Here is a 22386-nt window from a genome sequence, read left to right on the forward strand (position 1 = left end):
TCTGTTATTAACTTATGTCGTCCTCAAAATACACCTAAAAAGGTTCATTGAAAGATGATGAAACGAAAATATTCGCAAGTTTTTCGAAGTTTGATATAACTGAGCCTGTTATGAAATAAGAAATATACAGGCCCCAGAATGTATCGATAGTCCGAAACACCTCATGGAAGAGCTATCGAGCACTTTGAAAAAATACCAGAAAAAAATCTACATCTACATCTAGCGTTTGGATAGTTCGTTAAGGTAGTCATGGGCATTTGCCCTTAATAGAGTCATAATTGATATATTTTTACTATGACTCTTCTAAGGTAGCCAAATGCCCTTGACTGCCTTAACTAACTTGTAACTATGACAATATTTTAGAACGACAAAACTGTTGTTTTTTATTTATTTCTAATCGTGGTTCCTAGAAACGTAACTCGTTATTTTGAAAAAAAGACATTTCAGCAAGGTGTAGATAATACAGAATACAAAAAAAAATTAAATTCTTGCAAATAAATTATGGGGTATATATGATATACCTAGGCAGATGACAAATAATGCAGCGACTTATTTTCGTAGAATGATAGAATAGAATTGATTAGTCAAATGAAAAAAGGTCAAATCGGATGGAAAATGGAACGACACTCATTAAGAAATATGTTTATTGATCTATTACAAAGGAATGGGAGACATTTTAACATACGACAAGGAATACTGCCCATATATGCTGAATACAAAAGTAGGCAACAGAAACTTGTTTCATCATTCAGTGCTAAATTTGTTATACTGGCTCTGTATACGGAAACAGATTTTCTCCGATATATATCTTGATAAATTTTTCCATGGAAATTTTTTTTTGGCTGATATCTAAGACAGTAGAAGATACTTCATTTTAATCATACCGTAGTGCTGCTAAGTCTAAGTTGTATACTTGACGTAAATTATACATTTGTCTTGAACATCTAAATACATTCAATTCATTACAACACACTCAGATTATTGAACTTATTTTATTTAGTCAAGAATGGTAAATTCGATAATACTGTGTTGAGGAATTTATGTCGTCCTCCGATATGGATTCTGAAAATGATAGTTTCAATAATGCGAATACTATGAAATTATACTATTTCTATAAAACTGGTTCAGTAATTTTCATCGAATACGTAGAAACAGTTCTCATTGCTGTATCAAAATACAGAAGAATGAAGTGGACGGATCCAAAAAATGAGTATTGAAACGAAATTTATCGATGAGATTTCGAGTTGCTTCACCAGATCTGCAACTCAAAGCGACTAAAGACTATGCGTGATAAATAATTAAATAATATTAAGTACAAAAGACATACTGCTAGTTTCCGTGGAGGTGAAAGAACAAAATTGCTAGGCATCATTTTGAACAATCCACTAAGAAATAAGTTATATAGACATCGACTGGATGAACATAATCATCATTGACGTATTTCTACTGTACTGCGGTAATTTCGCCCGAATAATTATGGTGTATACGGTATGTAGTATTACTGAAACGTTCAAAGAAATTATTCAATATGGCTTTGATGAATAACTTATATGACCTTTTTCAAAATTCTTTTATAGCTATTGTACAAAATCTGGGATAATCAGAAGCAAAAACACGTTATATCGGATCATATAGTATTTTATGATAACCGGCCAGACATTTATGTAGGCTTACATCATACTTGCAATCATACAAAAACATCTACAAAATGAAGAATAATTCAACAACGAATATTTCGTGCTGATTTAATTCATTTCAATATAGTGTTTGCTAAGTGACACACAACTATTTAGTATATGGAGGATCAGCACCATGATAATTTCATTTGGAATCCTCTATCAGCTAATTTTAAACAATAATTTTCATCCCCTTCACGTTTTAATAGACCAAAACTAAATTTATCACAGAAGAATTTTTGTGGTTTTTGAAAAGGCATCAAAAACCGAAACGATTTTGTTTCCAAAATAATAACGACGGTAGTTATTAATATCTATAAGTGAATTGGTGGGAAATTATTTGATAGAAGAGTCGGAATATCATGATGCGAAAAAATCCGAAAAACTAGACCGTTTAAAATATGGCATATATTCTTTGTATAAATATTTGTCTTACGAAACCTACAGTTTTTTTCGAATATATAGGTAAGTCGTTGCTTGACTCTAAAAAGGAAATTAAAGATAGCAAATGGTACATTTAATAGTGAGAGTAATAGAAAAAATAATATTAACAAGCGTTTTAAGGTAGTAAATATATCACTTTTATGTATTTACAATACGAACATTAAATATTTCTCGACAGATTTCACATCATTTCATGACTGTTTGACTCTAAAGAGTAATTGCACAAGACATTTTGGCTAATTAATGAATTTCGTAAATGAAAAATGACAGGAAATCGGGCAAAATATCAACTCAATCGGAGCACTTCAACGTAGTCTTTTGAAACATTTATCACAAATTCTCTCACAAAATAAGTTCATTTCGCAATATTCCCTTGAATAAATAAGTCTTTTCTAATTCGAATAAATTATATACACTTAGTCTTCTTTCTGTTGGACAATTTATTGGAACACCACCAGCGTATGGAACACTTATCATGGCTGGTTTTGACTGCATGCCGGTAGTCCTACGCACGCTTTCAACTTTCAATTTACAAAATTTTTACAAATATGTATCAACGTGCCTGACTGTTGTACGCGGGGAAATACCCCTTTGCTTTGCTCACCGCCACTTTAGGCATGCTATTAATGCAACTAAGACAAGAATACTAGAGGGTGCAGCAGATAACCAGACTCCAGTGTTGTACGTCAATTCCTCGTTTTTGACCACTTCATTAGGATGTTTGTCGTATTCGTCTGAAACAAAAATAATAATGTCAAGTTATAAATAATGACTGTATGCAAAAGATCATTTTCTGATTGTTGTGTACATCCAAGGATGTATTTTCATCAGCATAGGCTACAGGTTTCATAGAGGAAATTTTTCTAGAAGAAATATTGGTCAATTGAGCGAATGCTACTCACTTGATTTTTTCGGTGGTTTCCTTGAAGGTATGTGGTCGATTCTGGGAGACCATGGGGTTGTGGTCGTGGTTGTTGGTCCTGGCGTTGGCCTGGTTGGCCACGAGAATGGTGTGGATGGCATCATGAATCTTGTGGTGGATGTGGTTGACGTTTGATTTTCGGCACAACAAACTTTGAAAACGATTTTCATATTATCTGAGAGGCATCTTCCACCTACTCTCCTATGAAGATCATCCCCTGAAGATGTAGCTGGAATACATATTCAAAGTTATTATCTGTGATTGAATGTGGCAAGAAATGAATATTTAAATGTCTAATTGGACATGATAAAATGGGAAGTAATTTTCATCTAACGGTTTTCTCATAGACTGATCCAGAATGTTGAAAACAAAAGGCCTGCTTCCGTATCCGTAATATCCTCGTCCCTTTTCACCTTTTTACAAATTAAAACGAACATGTGGGTCAGATTTACTTTCTACCCGCACGTTCTGAGTTCTGAAAGTATGCCAGACGATTAGAGAGGGTGTAGTTTTAAATAACGTCAAGTTATCTAAGTTGTTTAGCTCAGAAGTTGCACCCCTTGTGGGTTCTTCAATATATCATCGAAAAACAACATCTGTTAACGTTTTACAGAATTGGTGTAGACAACATTGATATACCACCATATATCTGACAAATCACTAACATCTTCTTCCATTTGTGTAAACATCGAGCCAGCTAGAATATAATATTCTCACGATTATATACAGGTTGGCCAGATGAGAATCAAACAGAACGATTTTCAGGTATTTTAAAGGGGTACAATTTTTTTTCACTACTGGCAGCGATATTTTAACCCCCCAAGTGAAGGTGGAATCCACTCTGAAGTATTTTATTGGCATTGGGTGTAGTGTGAGATGTCTTCTAGTCTACCTTCTTTGAATTTCGAAATTAGGTTGGTCATTTTTTGAGAAAATCATTCAAAATGGAGTCTTCTACAAATAACATTCATTTGATTCCAGATGCTTTATGAAAAAATGGCTTTTTTGGAACTTTTGAGTCATGTCAATGAGTATTAATACTCAATGCTCATATACTCTTTCGTTTTCGCTCGTCATTCTGTATGTAAAGTCTAGGGGTCCCTTCGCGTAATGCTGTCGTAGTTCGCAAGGTTTTTACAGTGCTTGAAGCAGTGGGAAGAATGTTATAAAATATGCAAATACTCACAAATAAAATAGTAATCCTTTCCAGGCTGAAACTCCAAGCCTCCAGGCTGAGGCGTGAACGGCCTGAACGTAATTGTGAAGTACATTAGCTTATAGGGCTTATCGCAGATAGCAATGATTTTGGGATCAGGGTTCGTTATTCTGCACGTCTCGTATTCTTCTTTAGTCACATTGTATATAATGTATTTCTCTGCGTCCTCATCGTAGGTCCCTGGCATGTACACTGGACATATTATATTGACTTGGTCATACTCGAACTGGACATTGCCTTTGTTCACGTCTATAATATGGTCTGTATTGTCGATGCGGAATCTGAAACAATGAGATATAATTAAAATTTAGGTACGGCCATGTTAGATCAATCGCTGGTGTGTGTGCTTGAACGACATTCAGTGAACGTATAACCGACCAGCAGGTATTTGATGTGAAAGGTCTTTCATAACGCATAGCCCTGAATTGTTGATAATAATGGGAGATTAATCGAAAAATCAATCCAAAATTTTCAGTATCGCGGAACGGAGATTCATTAAGTGGATATCATTTTTAATGAAATTGACCACCATCATGGAATAGAGATGGAAATAATGGTGATAATAATGACTGGCACAATAACATGTACGGGCTATTTCTGAAGAACGATTGGCAACGGAGATTGCTCGACGATACAGATTCGTTTTGAAAGGTTTAAGATATTATCTCAGTATGTAAGTTACGTTTCGAAAAGAAGAAACGAATCAAGTTGAAGTAATGAGCTAATAAATTGTTTTGACAAATAAGTACCAAGTGTCAGATGGAATGGCAATGCAAGATTAAGGAGGTTATTTGATGAGGTGTGAAGGCCACTACACCTTTCAGGTAGAAAGATTGGATGATATTGCTAGAGATGGGTATTCGAAGGGTTTTTGGGCATCTTCAGGCACTGGAAAATACACCAAGGATGTTGACATGTGCAGGAATAATTTCTGCAGAATAACTATCCATATTTTTGAAGAAATATTTTTGGAAATGAATGTCTTTCGGTACTCCCATCTCTAGTAAGAAAGTCGGGGCAAAGGAAAACATGTCGGTGCTCAGTGTGATTTCCGATCCTGAGCTTTGTCCGCCATGCTTACGAAACTCCCCACAGAGACTTATAATTAGTAATCCACATCACCCAATTTCTGATTAGTTTTAATATAACACCTCCATTGGTGCAAGTCGCTACAACGATATGGATCTATTTACGTGTATCTGGTACCTAAATTTTTGAAAATTTGTAAATTCTTTCGAAATTTCGTCAGTTCGGTTTTACCTATTAATTGGTGAAATATTTTTCTGCTATTTTGAACACTGCAATAGTGTGAACATACTATTCCAGCAATCTCTTGTGGATAGATTATTATAAGGAAATATATCATCAAAATAAAAAATCGATAGTTTCGTGTTTGTTGAAGAGGATTATATTTGATTGCTGTAGACGTATCTCAACAAGTATGCGTTGAAATATTCACTATTTAATATATCTTCTTTAGTGTCGAATGCTAAGGACGTACCGAAAACTGATTCAATTAAGTCCCAGGGAATTGCTATAAAATTATTTATATGAGTGTTATTAATTATACTTCCGTGTTGTCTGGAAATGACCATAAAATCTTTCATAATTCGTTTTGACGTCTATCGCTCAGTGGCGCACGTTAAATACGAGATGATTACAAGATAAATTTCGTTTGGATTTTGAGGGTTGTATTGATTGGTCCTCTCATGCTAATCTGTGAAAAAAAGTTCCTCTTTCTGGAAGCCCCGAAGCATAATGATCAGCAAGGAATAGAGTGATAATAATTCAAGCCTTTATATACATATGAGCACATATGTAAGAATACATATGTATGTGATCGAAACCCCTTGAACATCTAGCTAGAAACTGCAAAGAAGGGAGTAGGTACATGCACCTACCCGTATAGCTTGACAGACAGTAAACATACCGCTGGGGTAACTGAAGAGCATAATTGTAGGGAGGGGTGGTCTTACAGAGATAGGGTAGAAAAAAGGGAATAAGTGGGAGTGACTTTCAATACAGAACGTAATTAAAATATGTCCGCCATGAAATCTTTTTCCTTTGAAATTCACGCACAAAAGGGAATCTTTAGAATAGGATGAATTACAAGACCAGCATGGTACTGCAGATTATTATGTTTTCAATTAGATGAAAGTTGTAGCTCTTTTAATAATGTCACTTTTATAACGAACGTGGAAATCTTAGAAACGAAGGGAAGGGTTCTGAGTTTTCGGGGAAATTCAACTACTGGAGGATTAAAAACATCCATAATGAAATTTCAGTTTTCAATACTGCCATTAAAAGCAATTTTCAATGAGGAAATATATTCAGTGTGAGTCTTCCTTCAAAGTATGTGTTTCTCACTTCATGCCATTTTTTCTTCTTGATATCTATTCGATATCATTTTCTTTTCATTCCCAATATATTCGAGAGGATTACTTCAAGTGATTGGGTATCTTGTAGGCCAAATTTAGGAGTTCTCAGTTTCGTATAATGCACAGTTATTGAAGAATCCAACCATAAATAGTTGGACAATGAGAATCCAAGGTTCTTCGCTGACTACCTCGTTCATTTGTTGAGGTGGAATTCGTTTCGAGGTAGAGTTCAAGAGGTCAGCATTTCATTCGTTCAATTTGGCTAACATATGCGTCAGTGTATCATATGCGTTTCACCTTTCCTTTGTGACCAACAGTAAAATACCGCTACAATAAATTTACCGACCCATAAGGCCATATCAGTTCCTTCAAAAATGACTTATCAAAAAATGAACATGATTGACGAAAAAATAAAAGAGGACGTGCTTTGTGCTAAGAATATGTCTCTCTTTTATAATAGCTTTTCTTTTTTGAGTAAGGTTCGAGAGTCATCCAACCAATTCGCTTTTGTCTGACTTTAAAAGCTATTCACTGTAAAATTGTTGTAATGTAATGCCCTCTGGAATCATGGGAAATAATTGTGGATGTGAATTGTAATATGATGTATCTCCATATGCGAAAACTCAAAATATTGCATCTATAAATACAGAGCAAATTATTTCAATTAAACTCATTACAATGAATATCTGTTGACCAAATCAGATTTCCTACGCAATACGAAAATATTGTTATTGATATTTTATCACGATTAAAGAACTGAATATTTGAAGTTCACTATCCCTGCTTTCGAAATTCCATATCACGACACGAATGAAATTATATTCTCATTATAACGTAGAATTTTTTTGTTTCAGGACTCTGCCATGGGCGATTCAATCATCATGCAGGTCTCCTGATGCTGAGTGTCGAGAAATGCAGCACAGAGAATGGTGAATACATATTTTTTTGCATATCATTCGGTGGAATTTTTTCTATCACGCCCTAGAGTAATTCTCTGTCTATTTGAGTTCCGCTCATTACTTCTTGAATGACTCTATAGCAGATTTCTAAGAATACGAAGCAAGTATACAGATAATGTTTAAGATTGCCATTCATTGTTGAAAGATATCTCAATATCCGTCTCCAATTTGCCAAGGTTATGCATATAATGCATCATCACCTCATAAACATTTCTATTGGTGAATACTTTTAATCTCACTATGTTTTCCAAATGAACCTTGTCAAAGATCTTTATAAACAGAGATCGTATAAATCATTAAATACGTAATTCTGCGGAGTAGTATATTGGGCGTTTTTAATTTAATGCGAATTTAATTCTGATGATTAGATGACTGTATAAACTATACCTGCAACGATACAGTTCCCATTAAATGGCGAAGTGCCCGTATAATCTAAATTCTCTGCGCTTTCTTCTAAACTAAGTGCAATATCAAATACGTGAATCTTCATTTCATTGAGGCAGATCTTTTTACCGCCTTTGGATTAATTCGATTGAATAAGCGATACGAAAGGCTTAACAGAGTGCCTTAGATTAGTATCTCCCTAACCTACGATACATGAATTACCTTTATTTTCTACATTTTGGTGCTTTCATTTGCGCGCTCTCCCACGATCAAATCTCATGCAAATTCAAGCGAGCTCCTTCTTATAGTCTCTTTTTTTAATCATGATCTAATTTGCATTATGCCGCCATAGGGTTATTTTACTTCGGTGGCTATTTCATTGCTCTGGACAAGGGGGGTCAGACGTTTTTCATGTGGATTGGTCTCAAGAGAATTGGATATGATATAGTTTCTTAGTGCTTGATGCTTTTTCATGAGTTCAGTTGCGTTTTACTGCAGAAATCTTATTCTCCATAAGTAAGTTTTGCTTAGAAATTGTGGTTGTTGGGATACACACCTGCACTGAATCTTTGGTAGCAAAAAGTGATTTCCCCAGAGTCCGAACCTGCCAACTAATATACATATTCATGAATTGGTCCGGTATGGGGCGTTTCTGACCAAGAAAGTCTGGAGTCTCCAGAAGATTAATATTAAGATGCATTAAGGAACGGTATAGGATTTCTTGTCCTTTCCCCAATAGTTTTCTGCGTTATCTGATGTTAACGTTATTAGACCCGAGTCAGTTAATTTTGCCCCCAACATTTTCCATGATCACCCTGGGACGAACAATATCGAGCATTTGCTGGGAATCCTGATGTACATTTATCCTATCGTCCTAATGTAACCAGATATTATTAGATCATTCATTCAGATTGTTCAAAAAGGATGGAAGGCCTGTTCTATTTGATAAATTCTCCACCAATCTCAATTAAATGTTTTCAATGAAGAAGTGCGCCATTTCATGGATTCCATTAATTAGACTGGCGTGTTGGAGTGTCACCTACCTAACAAATGGCATTTGGGATCTCTTGTTCTTAACTGAATATATTAGGCCATCGTCCTTTCTTTGTTCAATTTTTCAGATTATACTGTGTAAGGAAATTGGAGGATAATCAAGTTCATCCTTCTTCGAGGAAACTTTATGGGTGCTTCACTTTTCGCTCGAATTCCCGATTATTTAATTATGGGTTTCGATCTTATGGGTTCTGGGATTCACATCATAAAAATGGACACTGGCTTCGTCTGATGATTCGAAAGTGGAACATTATTCAAGGATCAAAATGTGAGGTGTAACAATTTGTGTCTCCTGACGATTGATGAAATCTACGCCGCTGATCGAAAGTTCAAAGCTCGGAAAATTTCCCAAGAACAAGGGGCGAAGGGGAGGTTTCGATTTCATCGCTCCGCAGATAAGATTTAATACGTGAAACGTGGTGTATGACCAGGAATCGAGTCGGTAGTTTTTGAATCGCAAATCTTGGTATTGAGAGTTCATAACGGGGGAGTTGCTATGCAACGACTGTTGTCAGCTATCATTAAAAACCCGATATTTGGAGTGTTTTCCACCGGAGCACAGTTGGACCCTTTCATAAACGACTCGAACTGGCACTCCACTGACCGGAACATGCAGCTTCATTCCTCAACAACCTGTACAACTTGAGGAGGGCACAACCCCCTCTTTCGGGAAGAAGGAAGGCTTCGTTGTTACCGTGCCATTTTGACGAATTCTCCCAAGAGGCTTCGCAAACAAAGGGGTCCACGATAACCAATTGAAGGTGCCCCCATTGAAGGGAAAATGCGAATTGGCAGTACTCAACTCCGGTACAAGTTTTCCATTCAAGACTTCCAACCTCTGGAATCCATTAAGTTCGAGTAACAAGAGATACTCTGTGATTTCTGAACCAAGCCATCTCCTATTCGTTTATTTCGATTGGGGTAATACTCGATCATCCCAATTCTCGAAATTTTCAGGTCTGAAATGCGACTACTGTGCAAATCAAGGGTTCTACTCGTTTCTTTCGAACTGTTTCGATGATAGAATTTGGTGGAAACAAATGGCTTCTCAAAGAGGCCACGTAAAAGTTATGGTTGGCATAACAGGGTCACTGTGATACTTTTGAATGGGTTGGTATTCAAAATACCTGAAAGAAAATAGCATTCTTCCTCCCTAAACTCATGATTTTGTTAATTATGGTTATGCAGTTGTCACAGGGCCATCCATCCCAGACGTAGACTGTTTCCATCTACTTTGGACCTTTCTCAATCTTGTGATCTATGCCGCTGATCGTTCAGACGATTGGCTTCATTGATTTGCTCTTATGGTCCGGACGACCGTAGTCAATCTGAACGGCATCAACATCAAAGAGAATGGAATTAAAAGGAAAAACGTTCAATGTCGTAGTTGTATGATATGTTTCCGTCTTCTCCACACGTAAATCAAAGTTTTATTAGCGTTTTATGCTTCTGTAACTATCCCAATCCTCTCCTCGTATGCATAAGGAAGACGAATCTCTTCAGATGCTATCCTACAGACGTTTTGGGCTACTTTTTGGTGTTACTGGATAATTTGGACATAAATTTGCTGTCTCACAAAATTATCTGCCATTTAAGACTTCAAATTTCTCTTGTTTCCAATGAACAGTTGTTATTTGTGAGGTATGATGGGTTAGGGATGCACCAACATTCAGATGTTGAGTTTGGGCTAAATGAAAATTCATCAACATCTGGTGATTTGTATTTCGACACATGCTGCGTGTTGACCATCGGCGCGTAGGTATGAAAATAATCGAAGGAAGTCTGATAACTGACTGAGGTGTTAATGAGATTGTCTGTTCGAAAGTTATACTTTTAATGATTAGTAAGCTGGTCCCCCGCTGCCAACGTGATAAGCAGAAAATTTGAAGCGACGAGAATATTCGTTTCTCTAAACATCCTCCAGGGAATAATTATAAAACTCTTTCATATAATGATTACTTGAATATCGTTATGTCATACTTTAGAGGCGAAACAATCGATGAAAATATAGAAATAAAAAAGAAACACGATTGGTGGGCAGATTCATTTCTCAGGAACTAAAACGATGGATATAATTATTCATAAGATTTTCGTATATGAAAAATGAAACTCCTTGAAACTAGTGGTTGATCAATATTCTGACAAAAATAAAATTCCCAACATAAAATTGGAATTCAACAAGTTCTCCGATATATCTTGTGTAATTCCAGCCGATGAAAACTGCTTGTTTACTTGTTAAAATCATAATTGTTCCGCCTGGCCTCGCATATCATTTTCTCCCAGTTCAGAATTTATGTGCTATTGTCAGAATACGATTGAAGAATTGCCTAGAACAAAGTTGAAAAGAAAATAATGATCAGGCCAAGTTTATTTGTGAATTATTTTAGATCTCTCCTCTTTGAAACGATATAGTAACGATTTATGAGTTACGAGTGACAAACGAGCGTCGAAACTAAAATAAAACGATATGGTTCTTTCATCTTGTTTTGATATATTCTGTCGTGTTTTTTCAGCGGAAGAAAATATTGAACCACACAGACCAGGTGTCAAAATACATTCAGTAATTGGTTCTTCCTTCTGGGAGGAATAACAACGATGCTTTTTTCGGAATTATGTGAAATTCAAAATAGTTTTGTCCTCGATTTTTCGATGAAAATGCCGAAAAGCATCGAGCCATGCGTGAGTTTATAAATAGAGTATACAAACCAGAATATCTGACATGTTGATGTTTCCTAATTGCTGGAGACACCCGTTATAGATGTCTCACTACCCTCTGAAACATCCCTATTCATTTGAAAAGGAAGTGAACACGCAAACAATTAAGATATTCTCAGCTCCAGAAAAAGTCTAAACGTTTGGATGTTTTAGTCCAATTAGTGGTGGAGTCTTAAAAGAATATATTACGGATATAGGAATTAGGTAAAAGACGTAAATAGCATGAGTGTCTGAATAAATCAGGGCACATAAAGTCACTCCTTTGTCGGCCTATAAAGTGCGTTAATAATATATCGGGAAATATAAAGCAGAATTGACTCTTGCGGGTGTACGATATTTTCGAATAGAGCGAACAAAGGAGCAGTTGATATTTCTTCGGGGCCACTTTTCGAATCAGGGCGAATCACGAATACCTGACAAATTTTTCCGGGACGCGAAGCCGACGATAACGTGTTTCGGCCTGCCAGCATACATCAAGGGTTCTCTGCATTCTTTTTAGAGACGAACTCGAGGGTAAAGAAGCAATTAGGACGAAAACGAAAGTGTTTCACTTAATTCAACGAAATAATTCACATCAAAGGATATTCGACGAAATATTCAACCGCCCTCCTTTAATGGGATTACGGTATCCGGCTTAAGCGAAATTAATTATCAGAATTTCAATAGTGGCCATCGGTGAAAAGTCAATTTCGGATATGTGCACTCTATTGCAACTCCTATCTGAAAACGCCGATAGCAGTTCGTTTAGCTCACAGGGATGATCAGATTCTTTGAGAAAAAAACAAGGAATATAATATATCTGAGGAATTTCAGATTTTTTCCACTTTGCTAGAGTTTATTGAAATAATTTGAGAACACTTTGATGCTTTTCCCAGCTTTAGATGAAAAATATGCTGAAATTTTTGCCTTTCATTCCAGAACTAGTCACTGTGTTAATATATTCTGACAAACCATTGTGAAGAAGTTTCGTAGAACATCTCCTTATTTATAGAGCTAGTTCTGAGAAATCTAGTTCGAAAATCCAGACCTCACACTGTTGAATTAACAAACAACATGTTTACTATTCCATTTTATTCTATTTATCTTTACACGTTCAACCCTGAATAAACACGATATGACAGTTTGATTTTAAAAAATAGGTCCGCCGCTCGATGGGCCTCCTGTCTTGACAAATTGGCCGTTTAACTTAGCGCGAAGAATCTTAACAATTAGATTTTTTTTTAACTTATTAGAAAATAGATAAAGTGGAGGGACTGCCAATCGACAATGGGCGGTTCTAAGAGCCAAGTCTGGGATGTAACTGGTTGAGAAACTAGCCGACAAATTGACATGTTATTAACGTATTACCCAAGTGTTTGCCATTAGCGTACCATTTCGAAAGGTATATTGTTTCTCGTTGCGTCTTTATTATCTAGTAGTGTGCGAGTTCGTGGGATAAGAGAACGATAAGTATATTATTAATGAGACTCGGTCTGCTATTTACCCACAGCATCACTTCGGAAACTTAGCATTATTAAAAATACCGCGGTGTATAAACCGTTTATGTACTTAGATTTTTCGAAGGTTCGATGTGGGAAGCGTTTACCATCAATTAAGGTGCATTATGTTGCAATTAAGACGTTCAATAAATCGATTGACGTCTATATTGTTGCGGTTCAAGTATACCTACTCATCCGTAGATCGATTTTTATGCCGGTGAAAGTTTTGTCCTTGGTTCCTGAAAAATAGACATGAGGTAGTCTAGGTCATTCACGATTTTATCGTATGAGTCATCGTTGTGAAGAACCAAGGGATGCCTCTTCAAGAGAGACTGTTTCCAGTGTCTCTAGTTAGATTTTCCACAATTAACCTACTAATTACCCCCATATACACAACAAGATCAGATATACAGAGCATAACTGTAAGATCCAGAGGGATAATTGATAATTTGTCAGCACCTGCCCCATCATTGATGATGATTATGTTCGACAAAGAATCCATTGAACGATTTATACACGCGATAAATCCTGAAAGTACGATAAAAAATGGGAAATAAGTAATGATGAATGTTTTCAATTTGTCCCAAAGACATGCGGACCGATCGTTTTAGTTTTCAAACATGATAGTCCGTTTTACACTGATTATCCGAGTATTACAGTGGCGAATTTGTTTTATAAATGAAGACTGTTTGCATACGTACAAATGACTGAATAAATAATCAACCTAATGGAATAATGGAACGTTCGGATTCGAATGCTTTTCACCATTTCATGAAATATCTAGAGTTTATACGTTCGATCCAAAAACGAACACCAGTAGCAATTTGTTTCCATGGCTTTGGTAATCGCTGCAAATTGGAACACTATACCTGTGTGCAATACGGAATCCCAGAAACGTGAATGAAGAGGAATAGCACGATTTTTCAAAATTCAAATCAAGCCACACTTTACACTCGTTATTTCTTCGAAACGAAAATGAACGCGACATTTATAGATCACGTTATTTTTTCAGAAAACAAATTTTCTCTGCGTAGAGGTACCTTTGGAAATCCGCTAACATTAACATCAAATTTCAATAATCCAAAGCTGAATATTACAGCGTCGCAAAAATTCACTTTGAAATCTATCGTTGAAAAATTCCAAATTTCCTATGAAGAATTTTCCGATGGTCGCTAAGGCTTGTGTTGTACCGATTATAAGAAACCTCAAGCACTACAAGTCGACGGTCGATGCCCCTTACTTGCCCGAAGATCTTAACCCAGTATCCTTTACCTTCTATACTATCCCATCTCATCTATATAGTTATATCACCTTGTTCGCAGTGACGTGGAGCACAATGGTATGATAGATGACCAAACGAATAGTTTATCGACATGCAGTGTTTCTTTATATATTCGACCAGCGGTGGTTTCTTCTGGATGCTTAATTTTGTGATTTTGCCTCACACCCCATTTTCCAATTCTCAAACCCATCATTTTCCACATTATCGATGGTGAAAACTTTTAAATGCCATTTACATGGAAGGTCATTCTGTTATTTGGCGGGTCGAGCTTTGACGCACTTGTTTTTGTATACCGAATTTTTCTTATGGAACAGGTTTCTATTGGAATAGTCTGTAATATATGCTCATCTACGCCACTGAGATCAGTTCGTTCTACCTGCTCCTACCTCTTCAACACACTGCGACCCTAGTCAAACCGCATGGTTGGATACACCCACCATATACATGAAAACACTATGTTTTATTATGTATTAATTCAGATACAATGTATGAGAATTCGTGAGAATCGAAAATTTACACATACTTAAGGCTCTTCTGAACTTTTCTGAAAATTGTCATAATTGGGAACAGTCCAAATATGATTCCACAGAAAGCACACGAATGATGAACGTAGAATCTTTAATTTTCGAAGCATACGTTTCATTCTCATCGGTTTGAAACGTTCGGAATTTTTATGCCAATATTTCGGCTGAACATAACGATGCACGTGTTGTTAAATGGGAGTTAGCGAAAAAATGCGATTGTAATTCCTACGTGGATTAGTTCCTTAAAAAGCACGCCATTCGACTTCAGCTAAATGGCATTAACCAGTCTAACCCACTTGATGAATTTTCACAGACGGCCGCAAATGTGCCACTTCACCGGTAGAATTTAAATCGAAGGCTCACCTTTGTTTTGATTTCCCCTTCATAAAAATTAAATTGTGTCATTTTAAAAGATTCGCGTACGGCTAAGGCAAAAACAGCATTTGCGCCATTTATGGTCCCAGATTCCTCAGCTTTGTTCTTAAGGCTAATTTAAAACTGAAATTGTTTTATCCTAGCGGCCACAGTGGCGTGCCGGGAGATACCCTGTACACCCTGTTCAGATCAAAAATTTTGCTTCCAACTCGAAAAGTTTTTCGAGAAATATTCATACAAAAATTGCCATTTTATGCGAAGGAATGTTTTTCCCTATTTAGAGATTTTGAGGGCCGATCATAACAGATGGAAATATTAGAATATATAAAGAATATCTGAGAAGAGAGTCAAATACTTATTGAATTAATGTGTGGTGGATAGATGAAGAATTTTCTTAGTGAAATTTGAAAGCGACGTGGGTGGATGTTTTCACTGATCGAATACTGCCGACTTTCCGGTAAACACCGGGGTAACGCCACTGGCCACATCATTAACAACTCTAACGAAGGGTATTCGAAACATGCAGATAAAAAGTCTCCAATCTGTCTATAGGACATTTTCGCTGGTCATTTTATTTTTGCAATGTTCGACAACTCCTGATGGTTCCAGTTCGGCTTCTCGAACGTACAATTTAATCCGCTCAATTGAATGCGGCGGATGTTGGCATTTTTTGCACCCTTTGTTAAACAGGCGGGGACATCAAGTCTCAAGGTGGACTTTCTGTGTGAAAAATAGGATGGCCTGTTTGCCGGCCGAGGGAGTGTGCCACTTTTATTTTTCCGTTGTACGCGGAACGTTTTCAATTCACGATTTTTTTTTTCGAGAATCCTCGAAAAAACCGCCACCAGCAAACCGGGTACAGTCCGATGCATACATTAGATAAATCTGCGAAAAGATTCACTACCTGCGGCGAAAATTTCAATTGAATAAATCAAATATATAATTTAGTAGCTGATTGAATCAGTTTAATTAATTATAATCAAATAAATAAATCCAGGTTCACTATCGGCAGATCGCTTGCAAATAGACGGAACTGTGGGCGTGAAAAATGCCAATGCTACGCCGAATAATTCATATATAAATAATGCATGATACTGTATCGAATTCGGGGAGTTTAAGGGCCTCAAACTCATACAAAATTTGCTAGTAGATTATGGACTAAGAAATATTTCCGAGTAGTGCGAAATTTCGGCACATTTTCATATATAGAATAGAAAAGAATCAATATTTTTTTGGACAGCATAGGTTGGGGCGTTTCCCAATGAATTCTAAGCGAAAACAATGATTTTTCAGATTGTGATTTGCGTCGATTTCACGAGCGATAACCAATACCGTTCGCGAGTCAAACCGTTTTCACATTAAGGTTATCCAAGCAGAATATGCAGCCATAAAGTTATTTCCCCATCTGGTATTGGAATATCTTCGGGTTTTCCCTCCCGTATATTTCCACATTGCGTTTTCGGTTTTCAACTTGAACATTCCACTTGTCAATAAATATCACGATACTTCTGGAGCGATATCTTTCTTTACCCTGTTGATCACTGTTCTGACGTTGCTCCTCAAAAGAGGATTTGTGTCTTTTCACTTTCCGAGTCCGCTCTATTTCCTCGGAAAATAATAACGTTCACGAAGTGGGCTCGTAGTCGCATCATGAAATATTATACAATTCATTCAATACCTTCTACGCAGAAAAGTACCGTTATATTTTTCCCAGAAATATGAATTGAATCCTGTATTTCGCAGCTGAGGAAATTCATATTATATTAGTTGCTAAGCGTCGGATGCGATGTAGAATATTCTGTGACATATTTTACAGTTGAGCTTGGGGTGGTCCATGAACTGAATATTTTATGAAGAATCTCAAACCAACAATAAAAAGAGCAGCTTATATTCGAGAACGTGGAGTGCCTCATCATCAGATAGATGAAGAAGCTCTGAAATCAATTCTCAAAATAAGAAGTCTCTCGAGAGTTATTCAATAATTCTTCCTTATCGTTGTCAATTTTCTTGAGGTAGAGCCATCCTGGAATTTTGAATTTTTTTGGCCACAACTTCAGTCTAATTCAGTACCTGAGTGCAAAATTTTTGAGAGCCTAAAATCATGATGCGATCAGATCTTTGACGAATATTCTGCTAAATTGACGATTTTATCAACAAATGGTGACAAAAAAAAATGAAAAATTCCAGGGTGGTTCTGATAGCATTAGGGGGTCTTGTAGATGTTATCCATGTTATCGAATCGACGCACTTTCTGGCTAGAAGAAAGATTTCTTGGTCGTCGGTATGGAACAAATAGGTTCTGTTTGTTAGGTGATGTAACAAACAAGAAGGATTCGAGGATAAGACTAATAACCTGTCGTTCGGGCTAGCCTTGTAAACATGGTGTCACTGAAGAGAAACAAGGAAAGATTATGGACGAAACAGGTATTCCTCTTGGAGTCCTTTCTCCCATTTTGTTCATTAAGGTAATAATTAACAGCAGGCTGATTATCGCATAATGAATGACCCACCGTCAGTGTTTGTGCATGGGTTATAATATCTAAAAAAAAAGTTTCGGAGACCCCATTTGAAACCGACTCAGTGTGAGTTAATGATCTTGCATTTCATCAACAACACTTTGTTATTTTCAAGTTCCAACCGATAACCAAATGGGATATTTATATTGAATGGGCCAACCAGGAATTCGACTCCGTCCAGGGGCGTAGTAACACGAGAAATAATAATGTTATCGTCCGCTTTGCACAGGGTGAATCATACGAGATAAGACGGTTTCTAGAGGATAGGCAAAACGGATAACTGATCCCTGATCCATTTTTTATCGTTCGATTTCTGACCATGATTGAAAAATATTTTTATCATATTTTGGGAAGAGTTTCAAAATTGAATGAGCTCATTTTGAGTTTCAAGCGTCAATATACAATAGTTTAGATATGCTTTATGTATTTTTTCTCAATTGTAAACCTTTAAACTGACCGATGAAAGCGAAATTTCGAGATTATCGTTGTGAATTTAAGAAGAAATTCCTGCATAGCCGAGGCGGTTGACTTGGGTGCTATGTGAATAGTTGCCATCTCGAGAGAAATCCATATGCCGTCTCTGGCACATCATAAACTGTGATTCCGGTGAGGTGTTATTCGTTCGAATGGATGAAACCAAGTCAAAGTTCATTCCGACCATACTCGTGATCCTCTTTATGCCGTCTATTCTTCACGTCCATAAATAAAAACGCCATATGTCAGAATAAATTACAAGGGTAAGTTGTAAGCAGTAGTGGATCCAATCAAAACCATGGAACAGAAATTTCCTTCGGCATTGTATTCAACAAGCCATAATTCAATAATAATAAAACTCAAACATTTATTTATGCCCGTATTAATCATAACATTGAATTCTATACTTTTTTAATGCGCCCTTCCAGTTCAGTACCATCAAAAAATGGCCAATTTTCATTACGAACGTATCGCTAACATTTTCAGGGCATTGTTCAGCCAGGAATTTTTATAATTAACGAAATTTCTCGTGTAGAGTCAACCTACGATTTAAAGGAAATATTGTCACTTTCTAGACATGGAAGAGCTCCAGTGAATGTAATGAATAGTTACTCCAAGAAATTTTTTCTAAATGTTTTTTACTGCGATCGAGATGCAGACGATTTATCGGGTTACATTTTTCCGGAGACATTATCGGTCTGGAGGAACAGCCTGTAGAGAATCGTGTTCCTACAATCAAATACTTCGTACTTTATGGCAATACTTTGTCACTACCTATTGTTCTTGTATAGCTAGTTGCTCCGGGCGGACAGAAAAAATAATATGGTTTATTAGAAATGGATCTCCGATACGCTCAATGATTTAATACGATTGTTCTTTCGAAGCGGAGGATCTCTCTTGGTCTTACCAGTTACCATCTTGCCATAGACTCTCAAGACTTCGTTAGAGTTGATGGACGAGCGCATCGCTCCAACCGCAAAGCAGATGTTCATTTATGTATATTTTTTCGAGTGAAGGATTGTTTTTGAGGGTTTAAAACGAAGAAAACTCATGAAAATCACAGTGATGATCATAGTTTCGGCTCGAATGTTCGGGGAAAGATATGTTCATTGGATACAATAAGCCACAAACACCCTCGGTGCGGAACGAATTGAAAAAAATCGTCCGGCGATTTCCGGAACTTAATTGAGAAGTCAACCGGATGATTGTCGTTGAGTCATGAGTCTAAGACCAAATCGATTTGCAACACTATTAAACGTCAGCTCTCGGATGATTTATGTTATGTCCAATATGGTTTGATTTGCACATGTACGCATGCAAAGCACCACAAACACACATCGATTGGCAATTTCTCGTTTTTTTTTCTCCGAGTTCAGTTTTTATTGCATCCGATCACAAAAGGTGCAATAGAATTCGTTTGCTGAACATGGACCGAGATGAAATCGCGTAGGTTGTTAACCTCCAGTATTGTGTATTGGCTGTAAGAAGGTGAAATAAATGAATGAGGTTTGCAGTTTCATTTGTTGGACGCATAATAGGTCTGTGAATGTATAAAAGAAGCACTTTGCTGGATGACGACAATGGCAAAACCATCATTTGTTGATCTAAATTGGTGTTATGCATAATGTTGAGATAACATGAGCTTGTAGATCGTAGCAGGCGATTAGGAGATTGATGTGGATAGATGGGAACAACGACTAGTGCCCCTGCATGGGGTGCAAGGAAGGAAAACTCGAGGTGCTAATGGGTGTCGGGATTAACACGAAAGGTGTGACTAGCGACAGGCGTCTCACACTTGGATGTTTGCTGCGGACCCCGGGAGTTAAAACAAAAGACAAAGCAGAGTCTGGAGAGATCCAGTTACAATGGTTGGAGCGGGAAGGAACAAATGAATATGTATACGCGTACATTCAAACCGGGTGTGCCTTGACTGACAACTGAATGCCGGATAAACGCTTCTAGCCGCTGTCTGACCACTACGCCCTCTCGTATCATTATCACGCCGACGCACCTTACCACATCACATCAAATATCTATTCCCTTTTTGACGGTCATCAAATTACACACCCATACGCGACTCAATATTCCCTAAAACAAGCGGTGCTTCTTACAATTTTTCAATTCCTCGAGTAGCCCTTGTCCTACGACCAAAATGAAGAATTATTGCATAAGGAAGATCAGCTGAATATGAGCAAATGACTACCCCTTGCCTTGTAAGGAATCCAGTAAGGAGGTGCAGCATATTCTTGCTAAGATTCAGATATAGCCAGAGTGATTGTCTTTCTCTTGCCCCTGTACTAGTAAGTGTGATGGTTTTTTCATTTTCCTTGATGCCCGAGAAGCCATACTGAACAGGTCTTGTTATCCTCGTCTATTTCGTTTAGTCCTCTTCGAATTTTGCCTAAGTGGAATTATTTCTTCTCGTGGAAACTTTTTCCTTCTTTTCATTTCTTTTTGAAATGAAGATTAGATTGAATCCGATCAGCCGGTAATGTATTCAAGAAATTCCCAATAAATATGTCAAATTAACATCAATAATCGTCTAAAGTCTACTTCAATTGCTTGTTTTAACATGAGGAATAGTTACTTTTTACCGTAACATGAGGTGCCCGATGCGGAGAGTGAATTGATAGTGGCAAGATGGAATAATTATAAAAATATTCATGTAATTGATGGAACGGGGGGTACTTCGTGTTTTGGGGCCAATTTATCATCTTAATGCCGAACGGATAAACCTTTCCAGCCTAATTAACTGGAATATTCCTTCAGAGGCCATATAATTACCATCGAATTCCTGGGCTGGTTGAATTTCGAAACAGCAAACGTCCATCTTTCTTATACGAATTGACGCAATTTATTGCTACAAGTATATATGAGACGCTTAGTTCTATCTTTAGTATCTAGTATCATGCTACTATAAGTGGTATATAAGCCGATAGAGTCGTTGCATATGCATTACTGACATTGTGTCGTTGTTAAGGTTGTTTACGACAGTGCACTTGTATATCTGCACATTCTTTACTGAAACAGCCTTCCAATAAGTCTTCGAGATCCCTAATTGTCCTAATGTCCAAGCCGTAACACGCTTCCTCGTTATTTTATCACGCCCGTACACCGCCAATGCTGACGTAGATATTGCATCGCCATTTTGTGTTTCGTTGTCTGTGATATATCCTCGAATTAAAATCAAAGCATGCTGATGCTCGTTGCTACTCTCAAATAAAAGAAAAAAGGTACAGGTTGTTCAGAGAAACTATATGAAAAAAATCAAACCACAAATTCCACAAACCTCCGGTGAATGTAATAAACGATAAAGTTTCAATAAAACGTGCAATATTGTTTCTAATAATCTTTATGGAACAATAAAACGTACATTGATGAAGATTGTAAAATAATTCACACTAATCGTTTTATGACTGCTAAGCAAATTAGATTCATTCGACAATAATAAATTTTATGTAATTATAAATCTGATGTTTATTTCGCCTTGTATCGGCCAGATGATGACAAATCAGTACTTTCCAGCGTATTCCTGGCAACTTTGTATTCATAGGTATGATTTCACAAGGTTGGATAGCGATGAAGTTGGTGTTAATGAGCACTCTTGAAAATGGCTAATAGAATGTTTTACCTAGACAAGCCCATCCGCAATGTTGAATACCCCTCAGAGCAATAACTATAACTTATCTATGACAAAAGCGCTTTTAGTTGATCTTAAAAGAAACAGTACATTCTCGAGGAATTATTGTGAGTGAAGCGTTCGACTTTCAAAACGAAAACCCAACCATCCGGTTGTGCGTTTTTCTTCGAAGATTAGAGTTCAATTCGTTAGAAGTAATTGTTCACGGGAGTTCCCGATAAGAACGCTCCGGGAAATTCTGGAACAGCGAATGACTGATAGGTCAACTGTATAAATCAATAGGAAAAGAAATGTAGGGACCCACAACATTGAATCAATTAAGATTCACAAGATATCGCAACGTCTCGGAC

At 36.9% G+C, this 22386-nt stretch overlaps 1 protein-coding gene across 1 annotated transcript in view; it reads right to left on the reverse strand.

The window, feature by feature from the left end:
• Window positions 1-629: 629 nt before the first annotated feature.
• The window catches only part of LOC123321715 (ephrin-B2a-like), a 68913-nt gene continuing 47156 nt past the window's right edge, over window positions 630-22386 (reverse strand). The window contains exons 2-4 of the mRNA XM_044909448.1: window positions 4229-4539; window positions 3023-3271; window positions 630-2854 (exon numbers count right to left, since the gene is read on the reverse strand). Of these exons, the coding sequence (XP_044765383.1) occupies window positions 2721-2854; window positions 3023-3271; window positions 4229-4539 (694 nt within the window). The 3' untranslated portion in view covers window positions 630-2720. The remainder of the gene's footprint in view (window positions 2855-3022; window positions 3272-4228; window positions 4540-22386) is intronic.

Source organism: Coccinella septempunctata, chromosome X (genome assembly GCF_907165205.1).
Source record: "Coccinella septempunctata chromosome X, icCocSept1.1, whole genome shotgun sequence".
Classification (NCBI taxonomy): Eukaryota; Metazoa; Arthropoda; class Insecta; order Coleoptera; family Coccinellidae; genus Coccinella; species Coccinella septempunctata.